This window comes from Acomys russatus, chromosome 3 (genome assembly GCF_903995435.1).
Source record: "Acomys russatus chromosome 3, mAcoRus1.1, whole genome shotgun sequence".
In the NCBI taxonomy this organism is placed as follows: domain Eukaryota; kingdom Metazoa; phylum Chordata; class Mammalia; order Rodentia; family Muridae; genus Acomys; species Acomys russatus.
In genome coordinates this window covers 64,061,888-64,081,446 of record NC_067139.1, presented here as the reverse complement: position 1 = coordinate 64,081,446, position 19,559 = coordinate 64,061,888, and the positions used below count along the sequence as shown (strand labels likewise).

At 44.5% G+C, this 19,559-nt stretch overlaps 1 protein-coding gene across 2 annotated transcripts in view; it reads right to left on the bottom strand.

Annotated features, from left to right (window-relative positions):
- Positions 1-19,559, bottom strand: part of Grid1 (glutamate ionotropic receptor delta type subunit 1) — a 735,616-nt gene that overhangs the window by 240,797 nt on the left and 475,260 nt on the right. For both annotated transcript variants that reach the window (XM_051142026.1, XM_051142032.1), the window contains exons 7-8: positions 8,637-8,798; positions 7,067-7,186 (exon numbers count right to left, since the gene is read on the bottom strand). In XM_051142026.1, coding sequence (XP_050997983.1) covers positions 7,067-7,186; positions 8,637-8,798 — 282 coding nt within the window. The remainder of the gene's footprint in view (positions 1-7,066; positions 7,187-8,636; positions 8,799-19,559) is intronic.

Here is a 19,559-nt window from a genome sequence, read left to right as displayed (position 1 = left end):
CCCCACAGGCTGCTGTCTTTGGAACTGGCACAGACATCCCCAAACTCTAAGCAAAATAAAGACAAAGTCCTGAGGATGGCTGAATAGAAAGACGCAAAAGTCTAGGACTGTTGATCTGAGTATTCCATGGCTGAACTGGGCAAGCCGGAAGCTGCTTCAGCCCCAGGCCTCTTCCAATGTGAGGGAGGCCTTGTTATTCACAGCACTGTACAGGGCCATGCACACCCAGGAATGTGAATAAATGAAGTAAATTTAATCTGGGAGAAGAGAAGAAGACTACCAAAAAATTAAAGTGTCAACTAATAAGAACCGTACACAAACTCAGAATAGCACAGGATGAACTGGCCATTCAAGTGCATGCTGTACAGACAGGATGACGGGAGCGATGTAGTGAAAAGCTATCAAAGCTGATCCACACCATCACAATTTATTCCAAACCCATCCCTAGTGGATTTTTTAAAAAATCAAACTATAAAAAACAAGTCAAAGTTTTGGCTTTGTGGAACAATCTCTGCAAATTGGATAAAATTATAAATTTGGAAAACAACTTGAATGAAGAAATCTAAGTATTCGACCACATAAAATCTAAGTTTCTATTATGTAAAGATATTTTTTAATCCCAAAGCAAGGATTTTATTGAGACAAGTATCTAAGACAAATAACTACTGATTCTCTTCTGAAGAGAGGGTTTTTTGTGTGAGATAACAAGAAAGGTTCCCTCCCCAATATAAATGAGTAAAGGATTTTAGAGATAACTTAAAATCTGAAATATAAATGATCAATAATTATATTTTAAGTACCTAATCTCATAAAATACAAATTTAGTAGCATTGTCTTTATATTGCTACTAAATTAGCAAACTAATGCACCACTGAAATTTTGAGCATAGGATTATAATACAGATTTTATATGATTAAATGTGAAAGCTACTAAGCTCTCCCACAATTGATTTAAAATATTATGAAGTACATAAAAGTAATCATTATTTTTGGTTTAGTAAATTCTCTTCTTAAAACATACATAAAAAGGAAACAAATATACATCTAATGAAAAATCACATGTATTTTGTATGTTTGTTATGACACCATTATATAATACCTTGGTAATAATGTCACCCTATGGGAAAATTAAACAAATACATATAGTTTACCATAAGTTTAGTGATACAGTCTCATATTTTAAAATCTTAGTTGAAAAATATGGGAAAGGTAGGACATGAAATGCATATACAATAAATCTCAGCTTGGTAAAATATACACATCACTTTCTGTATCCCTGTATAGAGGGTGAGGAGAAAACCCACATACAAATTAGACCAAAAATGCAAATGCTCTTTGTTTCTTAGCTTAGAGATTATAGTTGACTTTTAGAACCTTCATTTCACTTATCTGTACTTTCAAAGGATTCTACCTTAAGTAATGACCCACTGATAAAATGTTACTTAAAATGAAAGACGTAATTGCATCTTTTCCTTGTGTCTTTATTGGGATGAAGCTGTGGTGTTTGTTTTGGTTTGCAGTTCTATCAAAAGCAGTTCTTGCACATTGATTCAGAATAGTTGACATTTTACTTGGGAAATACACTGCAGGAATGTTAATACACTAGACTGAAGTGTATTTGTTCTTCTTCTTTCCTTTTTTTTTTTTCCCCCCCACTGTACATAGCCAGGAGCCCCTAGGAAAACAGCTCCGCATGATTCCTAGGCTAGACCCTGGACCCAGCTCAGCACACAGCTGCCTCTTCTCTACTGTGCTCATTTCTAGGATCCTGCCAGCAGCCCCCAGAGCCACAAGGTCAAGGTAGATCTGCTTTGTCACCAAAGTTAGCCTGGCTCTTAGCTGCTGTTTCAAATTCGCCTTCCAACTCAGAACTTCTGAACTCTGAGAATAAAGGCTAAATTGTAACGCCTGGTGATAGATTGGGAGCAAATGCTAATGATGTGCTTTGCAGCCCAGGAGAACTGAGAGCCTATGGCATGGCAATCACTGTATGATCAGCAGTTATTACCCTGTATATTATCAGCAGCCACAAGGTCCTCCTGGGGACATCACATCACAGGTGGGCTGTTGGACTCCTGTCTACCTCCAGCCTTTATAAAGAACCAGAGTTGACAAGGAAGATAAAAGGTAGCATGAAGCAGTAAAGGAGCAAATCCTCCCATCTCCCAGGAGGTCCTTGGAGTGGGGAGGCTGAGCCAAGGGTAAGTGGTGGAACTTGAAGTTAGGGGCTCAGTGCAGCAGGAAGGGGATTGCAGGTATACAATGTGATGGCTTGGGGGAGAGTGGGATGGAAGGGCTGGGGAAGAGACATAATCACAAAACTGCATTGCATGTTCAAGAAGGATCTCCTAGCCCCTCCCCTCTTTTCCCTCCCCTCCTCCTCCATCTCTTTTCCTCCCTCACTTCTTCTTCCTCTGCCTTCCAAGGATTAGAATGGCCACAGATAGTGTTAAGATTTTTTAGTCTGTGGGCCTCAGTTTAAACACACACACACACACACACACACACACACACACACACAGAGAGAGAGAGAGAGAGAGAGAGAGAGAGAGAGAGAGAGAGAGAGAGAGAGAGAGAGCAAACTGCAGTGATGTGAGGAACAGAGAGAAGTTACTATAAAAAGAGGCACAGATATCTGTGCCCGAATTCCTTGCCTACTGCAAGCACATGTGCCATCTACAATTGCCTAATCCACCCAGGTCCTAGAAGAGCTTGCTACAGCAGATGTCAGAGGCTAGAAAAAAAGCCTGAACACCACTGAGCTAAATGCTTCCTCGGCCTCTCTTGGTCCTCATTCAATTCTCTCCTGAGGTTCTCTGATGCTACCCCAGGGTCTCCTTAATCCTAGAGTATATGTCTTAAAGCAAACTCCACAGGCTGCGTGGGTGCTTCTCCCAAACTCCACAGGCTGCGTGGGTGCTCCTCCCAAACTCCACAGGCTGCATGGGTGCTCCTCCCAAACTCCACAGGCTGCGTGGGTGCTCCTCCCAAACTCCTCCACAGGCTGTGTGGGTGCTCCTCCCACCTCCTCACCCTTCTTATCAAGAAATTCACTAAGCAAGTTGATGCCACCCAGGGAAGTGAAGGTCAAAGCATCTGTAGGCAGTGGGCACATTTCCCAGGGTCCTGCTGCACACAGAAGAAAACAAGGCCCCCACACCCCTGTCATTAAGATGAAGAATGACAGGCAATCTCAGTGATCAGGTAATGAAAAATGGTCGTTCTGGGCTTTAACTGGTGTCACAATCCCAGAAAATTGTGCTTGGGCCACAGGGCAGAATCTAATATCCGTGTTTACCACCCCCCATTGCTCACACAGACACCAATACAACCCCCAATATAAAATCTCATTTAAAAGTGAAGTTCTCAAGACTCAATCCAGACTCAGGTCCTTTAAATAGTGGACATCTGATCCTAGGCATATAAGAACAGCTGGGTAGAGCCCTGGCACATTGAACTTAGAAATCCCAGCCACACTTGTTTAGGGCTGCACTGAGCTGCTGTTGTGTAGCTCTGGTTTTGGCACTCTGTGTGACGAATTTCTGTAGCCCATAAAACCATGAAGCTGGGATCTGTGTCTTGACTGTTCTTCACCCAAAAAAGCATGACCTCAGACGGCTAAAGCTGGTGGACCAAGCAAACAGGTACTTGCTCCCTGCTAAGAGCCAGGCAGAATAATTCCTCAGACTGGCTCCTCTGCTTCACAGGACAAGCCTCCTGAGGAAGGATATTTATCTGAGGAAGGGCCATATAAGAAAAAGGACTATTCAAACTCAGAAGAGGTAGGGCCACGAAGACCCAACAGCCTTGGCACCAATAAAGCAACACACATAATGTTCCTTCACATACAGTAGACGTTCAATAGTTTCTATTATGTCCCCTGTTTTATGCCAAGAAGTTTGTGTATATTTCCATCTTGGAAAAGTTTACTGTAGCTGTCCTCTAGTGCACCTGTTTCTACTCATGTCATAGCCTAAGGTCATTTATGCAGACTAGCTAACAGGACTGTCCTTCGAATATTTCTGTTTGTTGGAGCAAAGACAATTAAAGCAGGTAGGCATTCGTGGGCTTTTAACAGTTCCGAGACCTGAAAGTGCATGCCTCCAGTATAATGCAGAATAGAGATCCCTCCGAACAAATCTACTAACTAGATTTGCTAGGGGAAGAGACTTCCCTGCAAACACTGCCCCCAGTGGCAGATGCAGGCCAAACAGCTCCAGGTAACCGAAGATTAGCATCTGTTTGCAGTTTACAGTGGGCTGGCTGTGAACCATTTCAAGGGCTTTTGATTTTTGCCATCCAGTGCTCCTTCAACAAGAACGCTCTTCTTGGTTAAGATAATTGAATCAGTATCTGCCCAGCACTCTACAGCAAAAGGCACGCACTCTCATCTATACAGGGCTAAATGACCCACAGCCTCCTGAAGCCACTTAATCTAAAGCATGCCAGTGACTCACCCTCCCATAGCTTCCTCTCCAGACTTTAAGAAAAATATCTATATGTTCCTTAATTGAGATGATCCCTTTTGGTTTAAATCTTCAGAAAACTACTGGGTTTTCGTTAACCTTCGCTTGCCGGTTTGCTGCAGCTGCTTTTCAATTTAAATATTATGTTATATGCATCATCTTGGCAGGGGAGCCCAAACCTTACCCAGAAAACAGCACCCAGACATCTTTCCAGTTGGTTCTCCTGATGGCTATGTGTGAAGTCACAGAAAACCACCACCTCTGGGGCTCCTTAGAGGACTTGTCTTTATATTGTCGCCATGTGGCTCAAAACACGTTAAAACTATCCTCAAATCTTATACCCAGAGTCAGTTATTTTGACCCTTATATTAGTATTCCTTATTATCTTCCTTAAGATACTCTTATTTTGCATTATTTTCTACCAGGGCATCAAAGCCTTACTCTACCCGCCATATGGCCCTGACACCCACTCCTAATGCATTCCCCTTGCTTCATCCTGAACCCAATCCCATCTCTCTTATACGTGCCTTGGTCATACTAGTAGACATTTGCTATAGTAAATCTTATTCCTTGCCTCCCACATAGCCTCTTGTTCCCAATGATAAGCTGCTAGGCAGACAGACAACAACTGAGATATGCAGCTATTAAGAGCAAATTTTGAAATGACAAAAGAATACATTTAAAAATAAAGCCCACTTGAAAACCATCTTCTCTTCCAACTCAATTACATCTAGGCCTCCTGCTCAGAAGCGCCTTATAACAGAGACATTCTAGTTCCCACAGGCTTCGGGATCTTTGAGGAGGTGTTGCCATAGCAACATGGAAAGCCCAGACCCCTGAAATAAGGAGTGAAGGACACAGGGTTTCCCCTCATCAGGGACCAGGAGTGGCCATCAGGGTACAGGCATGGGGTTCAGAAGGCTTGCGTGTAAGCTGTCTAAGACAAAGCAGAAGGTCCACAGCCAGCATTTCACACACTGTGGGAACCTCAGGGTTGGAGCTAAGTTAAAAGAGTAGAGTGAGAGATGCTGAAGGATGCAGCAGAAAAGGCTTTAGAGTTACTAACTCAGAAGCACACTCAAGGATGAGGGTACATACCCACACCCAGACCAATACCAACTGTTCATCTCTAGTGTCACAGTTTTTAGGAATCCCTTAAAGATATTATAAGCCAGCTTCAATGCCCTTGACATTGAGGATCACACTTTAACTGGATTGAATGTCACAGCACAGTCACTAACCCTCTGGTTGGCATCACAAACAAACTATTGGGTTCTAAAATGCCATCAAGCTATATCCGCCATCCCTAGACTTGATATGACCAACTCCATCTTCCAATACAGGATGTAGGAAATAAGCTACTCTGTTCATTATACTTGGACTCCAGGACATACCAGTCTTTTCCCTGGCCGTCAGTTCTCACTATGTGCTGTCACTGCCCCCTTTCCTGCTCTGCAGATCTCATCCCTCCACCATGCTACACACTCATCCCTCTTCCCTGATCCTCTAGAAATGAACCCAAAGCCCCCCCCCCCAGTCACCTGTACACCATTATTGTCTAAATTTTGCCCACTTCTGCATTTTCCCCAACTTGGCTACAGGCCTCTCTGATGAGAGTTTATCCAGTTTTGTTGTTAAGGCTTCATAAATCAACGGGATATCCTTTATATGAAACTTTGTGGCTGGTGGAGACATCTTCCCCCCAAGTATATGGCAAAGGTTACGTGTGATTACACAAGCCTGGGCCTGAGAGTAGACCTATCAATGAATGCTCTCATCCTTTTCCCAAGAGGACTGAGTCCCTGCACATGAGCACTATGATCTCTGGCCCCAATGAGCACATGGTCCTCCTGCACAGAACGTTTCTGGAAGATCCGGCAGTAGGCAACAGCCTGTGCTCTTCCTTCATACACATTAGAAGCTCCACACCGGCTCATGCAGTTCATATCTGAGGTCTCTTTTTTGAATTACTATTCCAGACCCTCAATTGTTAATAAAGACATCTCAGTCCTCTATCAGAAGAAAAACAGTACCACTGGAAATAACCCCCAGGCTGCCACCTGTATCTACATCATATAAAGAAGGCAAGCCATACCTTGAGTTATCCTACCCTCATTTCCCTTTCTACTGGACTCCAGAACCCCTACCCACCCTCCTTGCTGCTCTTTTTTTTTTTTTTCTTTCAGTGGCTTTGTTTCACTGCAGGTCTGCCAGACACCCTGGCTATAACTTCTATCACCAGCCTCAAGCCAAAATTCACATTTGTCTCAGAAGCCAGTCTGACTTCTCAACTCTGGGAGAACCTTTTGTCCCCTTTAGCATCCAGGCAGCCCTCTACTAGTCCGAGGAATAAGAAACGGTTCTCGGGGACCTAGGCCAGACTCAGGTTTGTTCAATTAGCACTTCCTGTCTGAAAGTTCTCTGTGCCTCGTCCCCAGCATTCCCCAGAAACAGCAGCAGGAATGGCAGTATCAAGAGGAGAAGCGGGAAGGGGGATTCCTCTGCCAGTAAGCCCTTGCTGGGAACATGAGGCGATATAGCTGTTGCTGTCTTCAATGCCACTGAAACAAAACACATGGAGGCGAGGACCACAGGGCTTACCTTGCGCATGTCTTTGCCAAAGGTCTCACTATAAGTTGTGCCGAGAATTTCAAACTGGACATAGGGATTCGAGCTGTCTTCCCGGAACTCCATAACTCCTGTGAGGCCAGTGATGTGTCCCTGCAGGAGAGGAGGAAAAGACAAGTGGAGGTGGGAAAAGTTTGCTGTGGTAGAGAACGGGGTCATCAAGAAGGGAACAGACATGAGTGTCTATAGCAATGACAGAGCCATTAACAGTCCTAGGACATCAGAGCAAGATAAATGCTTCCCAGAGCCTCTTAATCTTACAGAAGCAATACCTAAGGCTTTTACCTGCCATTATTGCAGTCGGTATGTTACAGCTATTGCTACATGCTAGTACCGTGCTGGCCATGTCATCAAAATGAGACTGTATTTGTTGCCACACTCCTAAAGTTTGATCGTTGCCTTTGCAACGCATTCCAGAGGCTTCACTTATCCTGACACAAGGGGGATGTCAGAAGTCAACAAGTTTTGTGCCCGACACATGCCTGAGTTTAGGCTGCAAATATGAGCAATTGCTTTTGGTCTGGTATTGCTGCTCGTGCTGTCTTGAGCAGACCACCACTCATCTTCCGTCTCCATCCTGAAGTTAATCAGAGTCACAGCACAAAGCCCGTCCAGTGAAGGAAAAAAGATTTCCAGAGCATAATATGCAGCACAGAGTGGCTTCAGTAAGCATGCCAGTCCCCTGCCTCTCTCAGTTCAGTAGGGTTCATAGAAGTGGCAGGCAGCATGGGACAGAGTGAGCTCTGATCCCCTCCCTTCTCTCTTTCGGCTTGGGGTGAATCTTACCCTGACGTCCTGCCTAGAACCTCACAGAGCAGGGGGTGCTCCGTAAAGTGTGCTGGTCCAGGAGAGGCCTGGCTCTGCTCTGAGCTGCAGCCAATTTAGACCAACACCGGAACACGTTCGTTGCAACTGAAACCATGTATAATTTATTGTGACTCAGGTTCCTGGCATTGTAGATTTCTCTAAATGCTCTTTTGGAGCCTCTAAAAGCCCATTTGCTCTGATGAGTCTTGTGCTGGTTTCTCAGTTCACTTTGAATACATCCTCTGGTACACAGCCACCCTGGACCACATGAGACATATCACATGCACATAACACATGGACACACTTGGGTACACATGGGTGCACATTCATACATACATTCACATGATGAGATCTTGGATAAGCAGCACATGGCTGTACCTTTTTTCTTGAAAAGCAATGGTTTAGGCAGACAGAGGACAAGTAGCTATAACTTTACTTGTAACTTTGGGCAAGTCATTTAACCTTCTGGAGACAGAGCTTTTAAAAGTGTGGAGGCATTTGAAGTACATGTCCCTGAGCCAGAATTCACTCATCTTTCTAATATAAGTATAGGAAAAGTGACAAGGAGAGAAGCCTAGAGAGAGGACTCAGGCAGTCTCTCACAAATACACACACACACACACACACGGACATACACAAACATTGCAAAACAACTTTATGGCAAGTGATTTGGGGTGCAATGAGGGACTTGTTTCCAGCCTTGGATAGCATTAAAGCAGCATCCCCTCACACATACCTTTTTAATCGTGTCTAGCATGGATCTCCCTCCATTCCATGGCTTGGTAGACTTCCGTATGCAGTTAAGGCTTGCCATACTATGCCACTTCCGGTCCTCCAACTTCCTGTGGAAGGCGTTGGCCAACATCAGAACACTGTCATAAAGGTAGAGATTGGAAATCTGCAAAAAGATTTTAAAAAAAGAGTGAATCTTTCTCCACTGGTGCATTCCCTAAGAATGTGGCGAAGAGCATCAAAAGGCTGGGATGACATGAAAAGGGACAGTATCTTCTCCAGTCCGTCCTGTGAGCTGTATGGACAAGGAGCCTCTGGCTCCCTGATAGATTTTTACTTTTTAGCAGCCAACCTCAAGTGGACTAGGAGAACATTTAACAGCCTGCCTCAGGAATAGAAGTAGGGGCCATACCCACATAGCAACAAGGAGAACCACTGTGATCAGCACCATGACTGAGGCTTGCAAGCAGCTGCATTGCCTGTTCAGGTAATAGGACCCAGAGAAGGAAGGTAAGAATGAGCAGGGTAAAGAAATGCTCAATGTACAAAAGCATGAAGGGATAAAAGACCAGGGCCTTAAACACCAGCAGTTTCCTGTAAAGAACCAAATAGTAAAACCTTAGGCTTTAGCATCTTACAGTCTCTTTTCCATCATTCAATACTGCAGTTAAAACCTGAGAGTAGGAAGAGGTATTTCATGAACAAATCGGTGCAGCCACGTACCAGTAAAACATCATCTATCAAAATAGACAGTGTGCTAGCCCCAGCCCAAGGGCCATGGTTGGCTCACTTCTTGGTTGAATATGATGGTGGTAACAATGTGATGGAAAAGGACCAAGAGGAGGCCCAAATGCAACCATGAAAGACCTTATAGGACATTTTAGAGAGGAACAGCAGGGAAGACTTAGAGAAATGGATGCCACATGATGAAGCTATGCACAGGAGATCTGGTGATTAAGCCTGGACATGGGGAAGGCTACCCTCGTCATTTGTGAATCCAGAATAACTAGTGGCCTAGGTAATGTACAGCAATGAAGAAATGGCAGAGATCCCTATATCTGATGGGTTGTGCTATCCTAGATGTATCTGAGATTTGTAAACTAGGCTAGCCAACTTCAATAAAGCTGGCCCAAAGAAGAAACATGGCTCCATCTCAGGGCTTATAAGAGTCAATAATCCGGGGAACTGAGGAAGCCCTGAGTGAATATAAAAAAACAAAGCAAAACAAAACAGATAAAGTGATGAATAAGATTTTATTTCCAGCATAGGCTTGGCTATGTCAACTACCAATGCATTAGGCCTGAGGGAAATTGGCAAAGCCTTCCCCATACAGGCCAACCTTAGAGTTGACCAAGCCTTCCTCTGGCCCAGCTGCAAATGTTGGCAGTGTGTGCAAGAACAAGGATTTGAAAACCTAGCCAGTGTGTTCAAAAACTAGGAACTTGCCGGACATGGTGGCACATGCTTGTAATCCCAGCACTGTCAGGAGGCAGATGTAGTGAATCTCTGTGAGTTTGAGGCCAGCCTGGTCTTCGAAGAGAGTCCAGGGCAGCCAAGGCTATACAGAGAAATGCTGTTTTGAAAAACTAAAGCAGCTGGCAACTGTAGCTTCCTCCTCCTAGTGCTTACAGCCTAAGAATACCCTGCTTACAGAGAACGCCCTACTCAGAGCAGCTACCTCCCCTTTATCTGTGCTGTACATAATAAATACACTGGGTTCTAGGCTATTATGGGAGTCAGTGCCACTCCATCCCAGCCCACCTAACCCCAGCTTTTCTATACGTGTGTCTGTCCTTTCTGCATTTCCTCACTATCCCAGTCAGGTTTCCATACTCAAGCCGTGTGGGACATGGCAAGTTAAAAACTGGAATACTACTATAAAGACAAATACTGATGTGAGGGAGCCAACCTGGCCATGCCATGCAGTCCAAGGATGGGAGGGAGTTCACCCCCTTACTTGGGATGAGCAGGAAGGCCAGGAGCCAGAGTCTGAAGAAAACTGAGTGGGCCCTCAGCATGGAGGAGAGAAGCCCTGTTCTCAAGGCATTCCCCTCGTGACACTCCATCTTCCAGGAAGACATCAAAGCACAAAGTAGGACAAAAATAAGTGAAGAGTGGGGGAGAGACAATATCCACTCTTGGACAGGTTCAGGGACCCTGGTTGATACCTTACATAATCAGTCAGCCAAACTGGGTCAAAGGGACCGATTTTTGCATACTCAAACAGCAAGTAGCCTACTAAAAATATTTCAGAAAAACATCACTGGATATAAATGGAGAGAAACAGGAGACAAAGTTGAGCTCCAAGGACTCCTGAGAACATCAAATGGACTCCTTGTCCTACAGGAAGAGCCCCTGCTATACCTACTCATCACCCTCCCTTTCCCATACTCCAGCACTCTAAGCACTATTCTCTGCCTGCACTTTCTCTCACGTCAATCCTAACATGATGTCACAGAAGCTGCTCCTAGACAGAAAACTGAGCAGGAACTATCCCTCACAACTGAAGGTGAAGCCAGAGGTGGATGAAGGAGAGGAGGTGTAGAACACGCAAAATGTCTGCCGTATTAGGCCTGTCCATGGGCTCAAACTAGCTCTCTCTCTGTGTACTCTAACAGAGCCAGGAAGGGCTGATCTCTCCCCCTTTGCTGGCCAGCGATGAAGAGCTCTGTTCCGTCTTCTGCTGAGCTGAGCTCTTGCTGTGATTACCATGGACTCATGTTAGGAATAAGAATGGGATAGAAACTACAGAAATGACTGGAATGTGCCCGCATGATTAATGACTGCTGATAAAACAAGAGTCCTAGGCCAATGGAAAACTACATGCCAAAGTCATGGCTATTACTCTCCAGGTGGCTCTAGCATCAGAGAAAGGAGCATCCCTACCACTGGGAATGTGTCCCAGTCCCACGTGGAAGGTGATGACATGATTACGTGGAAGGTGATGACATGATTACATCCCTGCCATTTTAAGCTTAGAGAAGCACTGTCTTCTCCCTAACCCTGGCAGTGAAGCAGCCCTCGGGAGCGCCTACCTCTGCAGAACTATCTTAATGTTTCTTTCCCTCTCTGAATACAAACTTTTAACAGAGATGTTCTCACAAAGGAAGATAAACACCTTAAGAGTTGGTATAGAGTTTTTTTTTTTTTTTTTTTTTTTTTTTCCTTTTCTTCTTCTTAAAAGGATAACTGGAAGTTGAGAGTCCTTGATGGGTGTGAAGATTTCTTAGGATATTCATGGCACTCAGGCTATCTACTCATAGCTGGTGCTATTTAGTCAGTTAAGACCCTTTGACCCACGCCCACATCTGTTGATTCACTCAGAGCAGAGTCTACCATGCTACTTCAGCTTTGGCCTAGACTGACACTCAAAAGACTTTCCTTCGCGCTCCCCCCCCACCATCCCGCATCTCTAATCACAATCAATTAAGGCACTCAACAAATGTGTGAATGTGAAGAGAACTGCCATGAAGAGGAGAAAGGCGAAACATGAGTGAGAAAGGCCAAAGAAAGCCCTTAGTCCTCCCACAGCTGTGTCTGCCTGAGAGAGTGAATGGATTCTAGTTCAAAGGAGCAGGCTAGAGAAATGATCTTTTCCAGGCATTGATAGCCCTTTGAACCACCCCCATATCACTCTGGATGCACTTTCTTCCAGAACAGTCTGTACACTGTCAGTTCCTAGACATGTTTACCTCATAAACTCTGAGCTCTTTGAGTGTTTATCTCTGGAACCTGTCACAAATAAAGACACAACTCTGGTGATTAATCAATTTTTGGTTAATGAATGCCCTGTGGAGACACTTATACACAGAAGAAAGACAGACAGACAGACAGATAAACAGACAGACAGGAGTGGGTAGATAAATAGATGGATGAGTTGGTGGATATGGGCTAGATAGGTGGATGATGAATAATAGATGGGTGTGTAGATGATTATTAGAGTGAGGGACAGTTGGAATGGATGATTTATGGATAGATGGATGATGGTTAGGTAGATGGATAGATGATATGGAAGGGAGGAAATGGGTGGGCATATTGGTTAGTGGATGAATTGATGGGTATTTTTTATTTAAATGCATTTTATTTAAATGCACATATTAATTCTTCATCTAAATATAAAGCATCAGGAAAAGGGACCTTTTGCTTCCACCTTTAGAAGGTAACCTTTGTTTTTCATTTAGAACCTACTGAAAACTTCTTTTTTTTTTTTTAAATTATTTATTTATATGAATACTTTGCCTACATGTACATCTGAAAGTTAGTAGAGGGCATCAGACCTCATTATAGATGGTGTGAACCACCATGCAGTTGCTGGGAATTAAACTTAGGACCTCTGGAAGAACAGTCAGTGATCGTAATCACTGAGCCATCTCTCCAGCTCCAAAAATGACTTCTTGCCCCCCTTACTACAATTTGTATGCACTTAACTTATTCTTATATCTTGTCTTAACTTAGATCTTGCACCTGGGCTTATGTCTGAGTATTTGTCCAGCCTTGGACAGAAACTACTATTTCCACATTGGTCTGTATACCTAGTAAAGACAATCTGCTTTATCAGAATCCAATGGTGGTTTCATGTAGGGAATACAGAGATCATGGAAGGCCCTTACAGTCTGGTAATGTTAAGAAGTGGGTTTTGTGCAAAACAGAGCAAGAGCAGATGGTAGCAAGGGAATCTTCACTCAGGTTGCCCTTCAGATCCTGACAACTAAAGAGAAGACTTCTTCAAGGCAGGTGGGTAGACGTATGTGTCAGTGTTAGATATGCCAAGGAAAGCTTGGGAGGAAAGAGGCTCCTAGCTACAAAGACGATCACTCATAGGGCATAAAGGGCCAACATTAGCTCAGGCTAGAGCCACAGTGCCCAAAACAGAAGAGGGGCATAGCTTAAAGGCGCCCATGTCTCCTTCCTCCTATCAAAGAAAAGTACTGCACACATTTTCATCAGCCCAGGGAAAACATACAGAGCACATGCTGTATGAGACAGACTCCGGTACTTCTGCTTGAGTAGGGCCAGAGCTCCAGCTGATCTAGACACGCTATAGCACAAAGTGACAGGAACCAATAAAGTATTTCAGATGGGGGTAGATGTGAGAATCAGAGGGGTCATAGCATCACAGCCAAGGGCATGATGGGAACACGCTTGCCAACCCCTATACACCTCCAAAAAAATCTAGAAATCTAGAACCAAGTAAGAGGTGCCTTAGGGAGTGCAGCTGGAAACCTAGAAAAGACACACTAAAGGTAAAGGTCTAAGGTCTTTTGGGGAACCTGGTGTCCTTTTCTAAATGAGCAGGAAGCTTCTCAGAATTAAATGTTTACTCATAACTCACTTGCTAGATGGCATCAAAGACATTCGCTTAATTCTCATAGATCCCCCTTCATGACAACAGAGTACACTGTGATCTGGACCCCTGCAGAGGTGCAATGTGACATCCCTGGTTACCCATCATGAAATGCAGATGGTAATAGCCCTGTATGCATAGGCTTCTAAGATATATATTGTTTTCATTCTGGAGGAAGCCAACACAGAAAAGACAGGAAGGGGCAAGTGAAGTACTTAGGCAGGCTCCTAATCTCAACTCAAGCCAGCTAAGGTCATGCCAAGGGTATCCTCAGTAGCTGGGGCTCAGCAGGGACCTGTTACACAGATTATGGTGATGAGGAGGATGGGAAATTACCCAGTGTTTCCCAACACCATCTTCTTCCCCAGGCTCCCTGGCCAAATATCCTTGCAAAGACACATGGGGATTATATCTGACTTCTGTAGCTTATAGGACAGGAAATTAAGTGAAGCTCGGCTCTTATTAGTAACTTGACCTGTGTCTGCTCACTCGGACCTGCTGGCATGTCCCTGGCCTCCTCCTGGCAGCAGTAATAATTGCCTGGTTCCAAGGCTTAAGCTAGGCTTTTCAGGCCTGGCTGCCATAAGCCATCCTTATAAGTAAAGGCCACTTCTCTGGCCTTGATATTTGACATATGAACTCATAATAGAAGGCCCAAAACATCTGGTTGGAGGCACAGAACTAACTCTATGGAAGACTCTATAGTTTTCTGAGCCTGGTTCCTGAGAGGGAAGCATTGTAGCACACATTCCCACTTCACCGAGGCCTCAGATATGAAAGCCTTTGGCACAGAGACCCTTCAACAAGAATGCCACAGGTATGGGGAGCCTGTGAAAATAAGTCAATGCTTGTAGGAAACACTGTGTTGTTGTGGGGACCTGTGCCAAATTCTGCCATGTCAGAAATCCTGTGCTTAGGCTGTATGCTGTGACCTTCAAGTTGCTGACCTTTACCTCATGAAGTCTTGTGTTCTAGGCTATCCTTGGACCATTTACCTTTGAAAGAAGTAGAGAAGTCTCAACTTGGAACCACCCAGAGGATCTAGGAAGTTCTTACAAGGAACTACTCAGAGAACTAGGAAGTTCTACAGGGAGCGATTTAGGCTATTGCATTCTTGCAGGGGGTGGGGGGGTGTCTAGGGTGAGTGAGATAAGAATAGATCCTATTGACCTTGCCCTATATATGTTCCTGCTAGTCGGCAATAAAGTGAATCTTGATCAGAAATGTCCTGAATTGATTCGTTATTTCTTGAGTCTCTGTATCCTACTTTCCATCCTCACTCCCTCTTTCAGGTGAACCCTGATTCGGTTTTTCCCACAGGCGGGGACCTGACATTCTGTACTCCGCCACACGAACCCTTCTCCTGCCTGGGCTCAGTGGGTATAGTTTTGAATAAGCTTCCCACATGTCCTCACATACACTCTCCACTGCTATAGTATACGGTTCAGGTGCCTTCATTTCTTCCTTAGAAGATGGTAGCTATGAGTCACCTTGTCTCAGGCCCAGGCCTTCGTGTTCTACTCTACATAACTGCATAATCTTTAACAAACATCCCATCACATGGCATCTCCAAGGGTTGCGTTCTGGTGGACTCCCCATCCAATTTTACCCCATGCATCAGCCATTGCTCTTCCAGTCTCCCGAGTCTTTGCATATGACATTCTCCCTAATACAAACATTAAAAAAAAAAAAAAAAAAATCCCAATTTTAAGGTGTTTGTGAGAACAAAGTCTACGAATATTTGCGAAATATTCTTAACTTAAGCATTACACAGTTGCTTAAAAAGATTACTCTGACTTGAGGAAAGTCCAATCGATCCTTCTAAACTTATTCGTCGACACTAAAGAGAAGTGAAATCATTTGCATAGAGGATGCCTCTTCCTAGAGCTAAGTAATGATATATAAGGGCTGCACTGGGGAAGGTACAGGAGCTCCAGGTGGCTATCCTCCGTCCCCATTGCCTGCTATAACCCAGGGCTGTGTCTTCATGAGGAACAAGGTAAGGCAAAAATTTTTGATTTCACTTATCTGTGCAGAAACTGGATTCTGAGAAAGGAAACCAGAAATGTAGGAAACATCTCTAGGAAGCAGATAAAAGAACTCAGCCATGATCTCTACAGGGCCACCACTCTTGAAAAACCCAAGAGAACCTTCTTGACCACTGGAGAATCAGGGACCAATTACATGAACTTAACTAAAGCCCAAGGATGGAAAAATCAATGCTATTTTTTTCTTAAGCATTAGCAGAGAATTCCCAATACATTAGTAGCTGGGTTTAATTTGGGAACATACCTGTGTCAGCAGGAACAAAGGCCACTAGAAAGATTGTTAAATTGATCTTCATGTGAAAATAAGAATTTACTTAAAGAGCAAGACCCAGAGGGAAAAACAGAGAAAAGATAAGGAGTCCAGCTTGATGGAGAGAGACTAGAGCACTGGGGCAGAAGAAACAATATTTAGAAATAATGAACATTCCTGAGAAGGATGACACTGAAAAATAGAGCAGTCACTCAGTGGACCTGTGGTGACACTACCGTGGACTCCAAGGCCATCTTACATCATGATGCTATAACAGAATACCACAGACTCTCCATACTTCCAGAGACTGGGAATCCCCAATCAAGGTACTGTCAGTGCCTGTTTCGTGGGGGCCTGTTTCCTGGTTCATAGCATGCCTTCTTCCTGTGTCCTAATTTGGAAGTGGATAACTCCAGTCTTTCTTACAGAAGGTTCTAGTTCCACTTGTGAGGGCTCTACCCTGACAACTAAATTTGTTCCCTATGGCCTTACATCTGAATACAGTCATCACAGTTACTAGGCTTCAACATATGAATTTTATGGGAATACAACATTCAAACCAGGACAAGCACCTTGCACAAGTAGGTTTGTTGCACTAAAGGAAGCAGGCGAGGACATATTTCCTCCCTAGGCACCAACTAGGCAGGGTGTAGGCAGTCTGTTCACTTACTGCAGAAAGCATTAGGACATGAGGTCATGCCACATAAGCGCTTCCGTAAAACATGCCGATAAACTCAAGAGAGCCTTGAGTCCCAGCCCATCTGGATGACAGCACCCTGAGCCCTCTGCCACCTCCACTGGCCAGGAAAGGAGGGGCCTCACCAGGTCAGGATAATGTGTGCACCCCACTGCGTAGCCAGACTGTCTGCCTCCTGGTGCTTCTCTTCTCCTTAGTAACTCTGAAATTCCGGTCAAGACTTATTAGGGTACGCCAGCTGTGTCCCCGTCATGCTCTAGGGGCTAAGGGATGGCTGCACACTGCATTATCAGGGTAAGAATCATTCTTGAAAAGGGAGATGAATGGCAGGCCAAGGTCAGAGCCACACAGGCCAGCAGAAATCTCTCACCAGTCCATTATCCTCACAACCCAGGGCTGGAAATGCAAGAGGATTTTCATTAGGAATGGCTACATTTCCTCCAGGCATCTAAAGAGCCCAGCATGTTCTTCCCTCTATCATTAATCAAGCAAAGTGGGCTGTTTGGGGAGACATCATAGAGACAAACAGCAGGCACTGACCTCTGACCAAATCTGTGGACAGACTCTGGTTGGTCAGCAATGTCAGATAAGCAGTGGACAGAGGGTCCAGCTGGGAGGACAGTCTGACATCCAGATGCCCCAGCATGAACAATCTATCCCCAGGCAAGACCTCTGTGCCAAACTGCTGCTAGCCCACCTGTCTTGAGAGGGCACTATAGCCAGGCCAGAGGATGGAGCAGATGGTGACTGAGGGTAAAGGGGTTGTAGAGGCTCTGTTCACCACTGACTCAGAAGGAAGAATATGGAAGAGCATCTGTCTCCAGACAAGCCTCTCCCAGGTACATGTGGGCACCTGCAGCCAGAAGTGGCAAGCAGCTGTCCCCACAGAGACCAGCTATGCACCTGACTCATGCAGCCTTCCACACTGTCCTTGTTAAATTGCCCATTGGAATCTTTAGCATTAAGTAAAGAACTGGAAGTGACATGGAATCCAAGGCAGATAGTGAAAGAAGCCTAAGGGATGCCCCAAAGAAGAAGATTCTCTTACCAGATTGACAAAGACCTAACATCAGGGAAAAGAGCAGGAAGCTTCTAGAAAGTGGGGACCAGAAAAAGGGAGCCTCAACCCCTACCAACCCACCCACCCCAGCACATCAAGTCCCATCCAAACTGAATGCATCCCCTTTCCACTGAATCTGGGCAAGGTAGCCCCGCCAGTGCACAAAGATGCACTAGCAAAAGTTCCAACCCTGAGAACATCTCACGGCAATGCCATATTGGACCCCACAGCTTAAACAAGACAGCACAGTGACCAAACAGTACAGCTCATATCATTTCCTGCCATGCTCTGGAAACACATTGGAATAGATGGGGTGGCAATGTGGTGATGCTTCTGTTATTTCAATGACAAGTTAGTTCCAACAACAGAGTACAATAGCAAGTCTTTTCTGATCAAGGTTGCCTGGGAAATCTTAGCAAATCCTCAGGGTTCTAAGGGACTAGTTATCACTTTTATTACCGGCTGAGTCAGACAAGCCCTAAACTAACCTGTCAAGAAAACAAAAACGAGAAACACCCAAATCAGATAGTGTTTTGTAGAGAAGACTAAACAACCACACACAGGCAAATGCCGCCCATGCCTTCTGAAAGCACTGGAAGCTACTTCTCTAGGTATTTTTCTTCCAAGGGACTTTCTCTGTACGAAATAGCAACCAAATTGATCTGCAAATACTACTTGGTTGGCTTTCAAAACAGGAATCCCTGACCACAGGGCTAAATAGAGGAAGACAGAGTCTGTGGGACCAGTTCTCTTTGATAGAGAAGCCTGGAGATGGATGACCTTGCAAAATCGCCCTGTGCTTTGACAATGCCTGAGCGGGGATCATCATCCCAAAGGCAGCCATCTGGGAAAGGAACAAAGATGGACTTGGGAGCTCCATTTCCAGGGGGATTTTCATTAATTTCATCAAGACAAAGTTAATAATCCATGACAGCAATTTTTTGTGTGTGTGTGTGAGTTGGTTGTTCTAAGCATGTTGGAGTCTTTTCGATAAACCTCACAGCTAGAGGCTAGTAGAAATTAGTTTGCCTTCTAGACTGTCATTAGGAAAGAAAAGAGTGGTAATAGTTTCTGGGGAAACTTGAAGGGAATGGCTTGTAAATGAGATGAATCTACAAGCTTCCCAAGTGTGGGCAAAGGAGTAAATAAATCCACACTCCCCTCCCATCATAGCCCCAAAGAAGGATGTACAAACAGCAGAAGGAGAGAGAAGAGATTTCTTTAATAAAGTGCTTTACTTATCTCCATATAAAGATGCTTCTAGAGACCATTTAACTTGGGTTTCAAGTCTTTAGATTATTAGCAGAGTCATCTCATACATTCGTATTCATGGTCTCCTGTAAGCAGGGTCTTTCATGAAGAGCTAAATAAATAAAAAACATGGTCTGTCCTCTTCAGAAAAGGCAGCTGTTGACTGAGCAGCTGAATAAGTTACAGAGATAGTGGGAAATACAAAGCTAGTGACAGACAGCTGGAGAGGTAGGGACCATTTTCCTGAGGTTTACACCTGCTCAAACACAGGTATGCA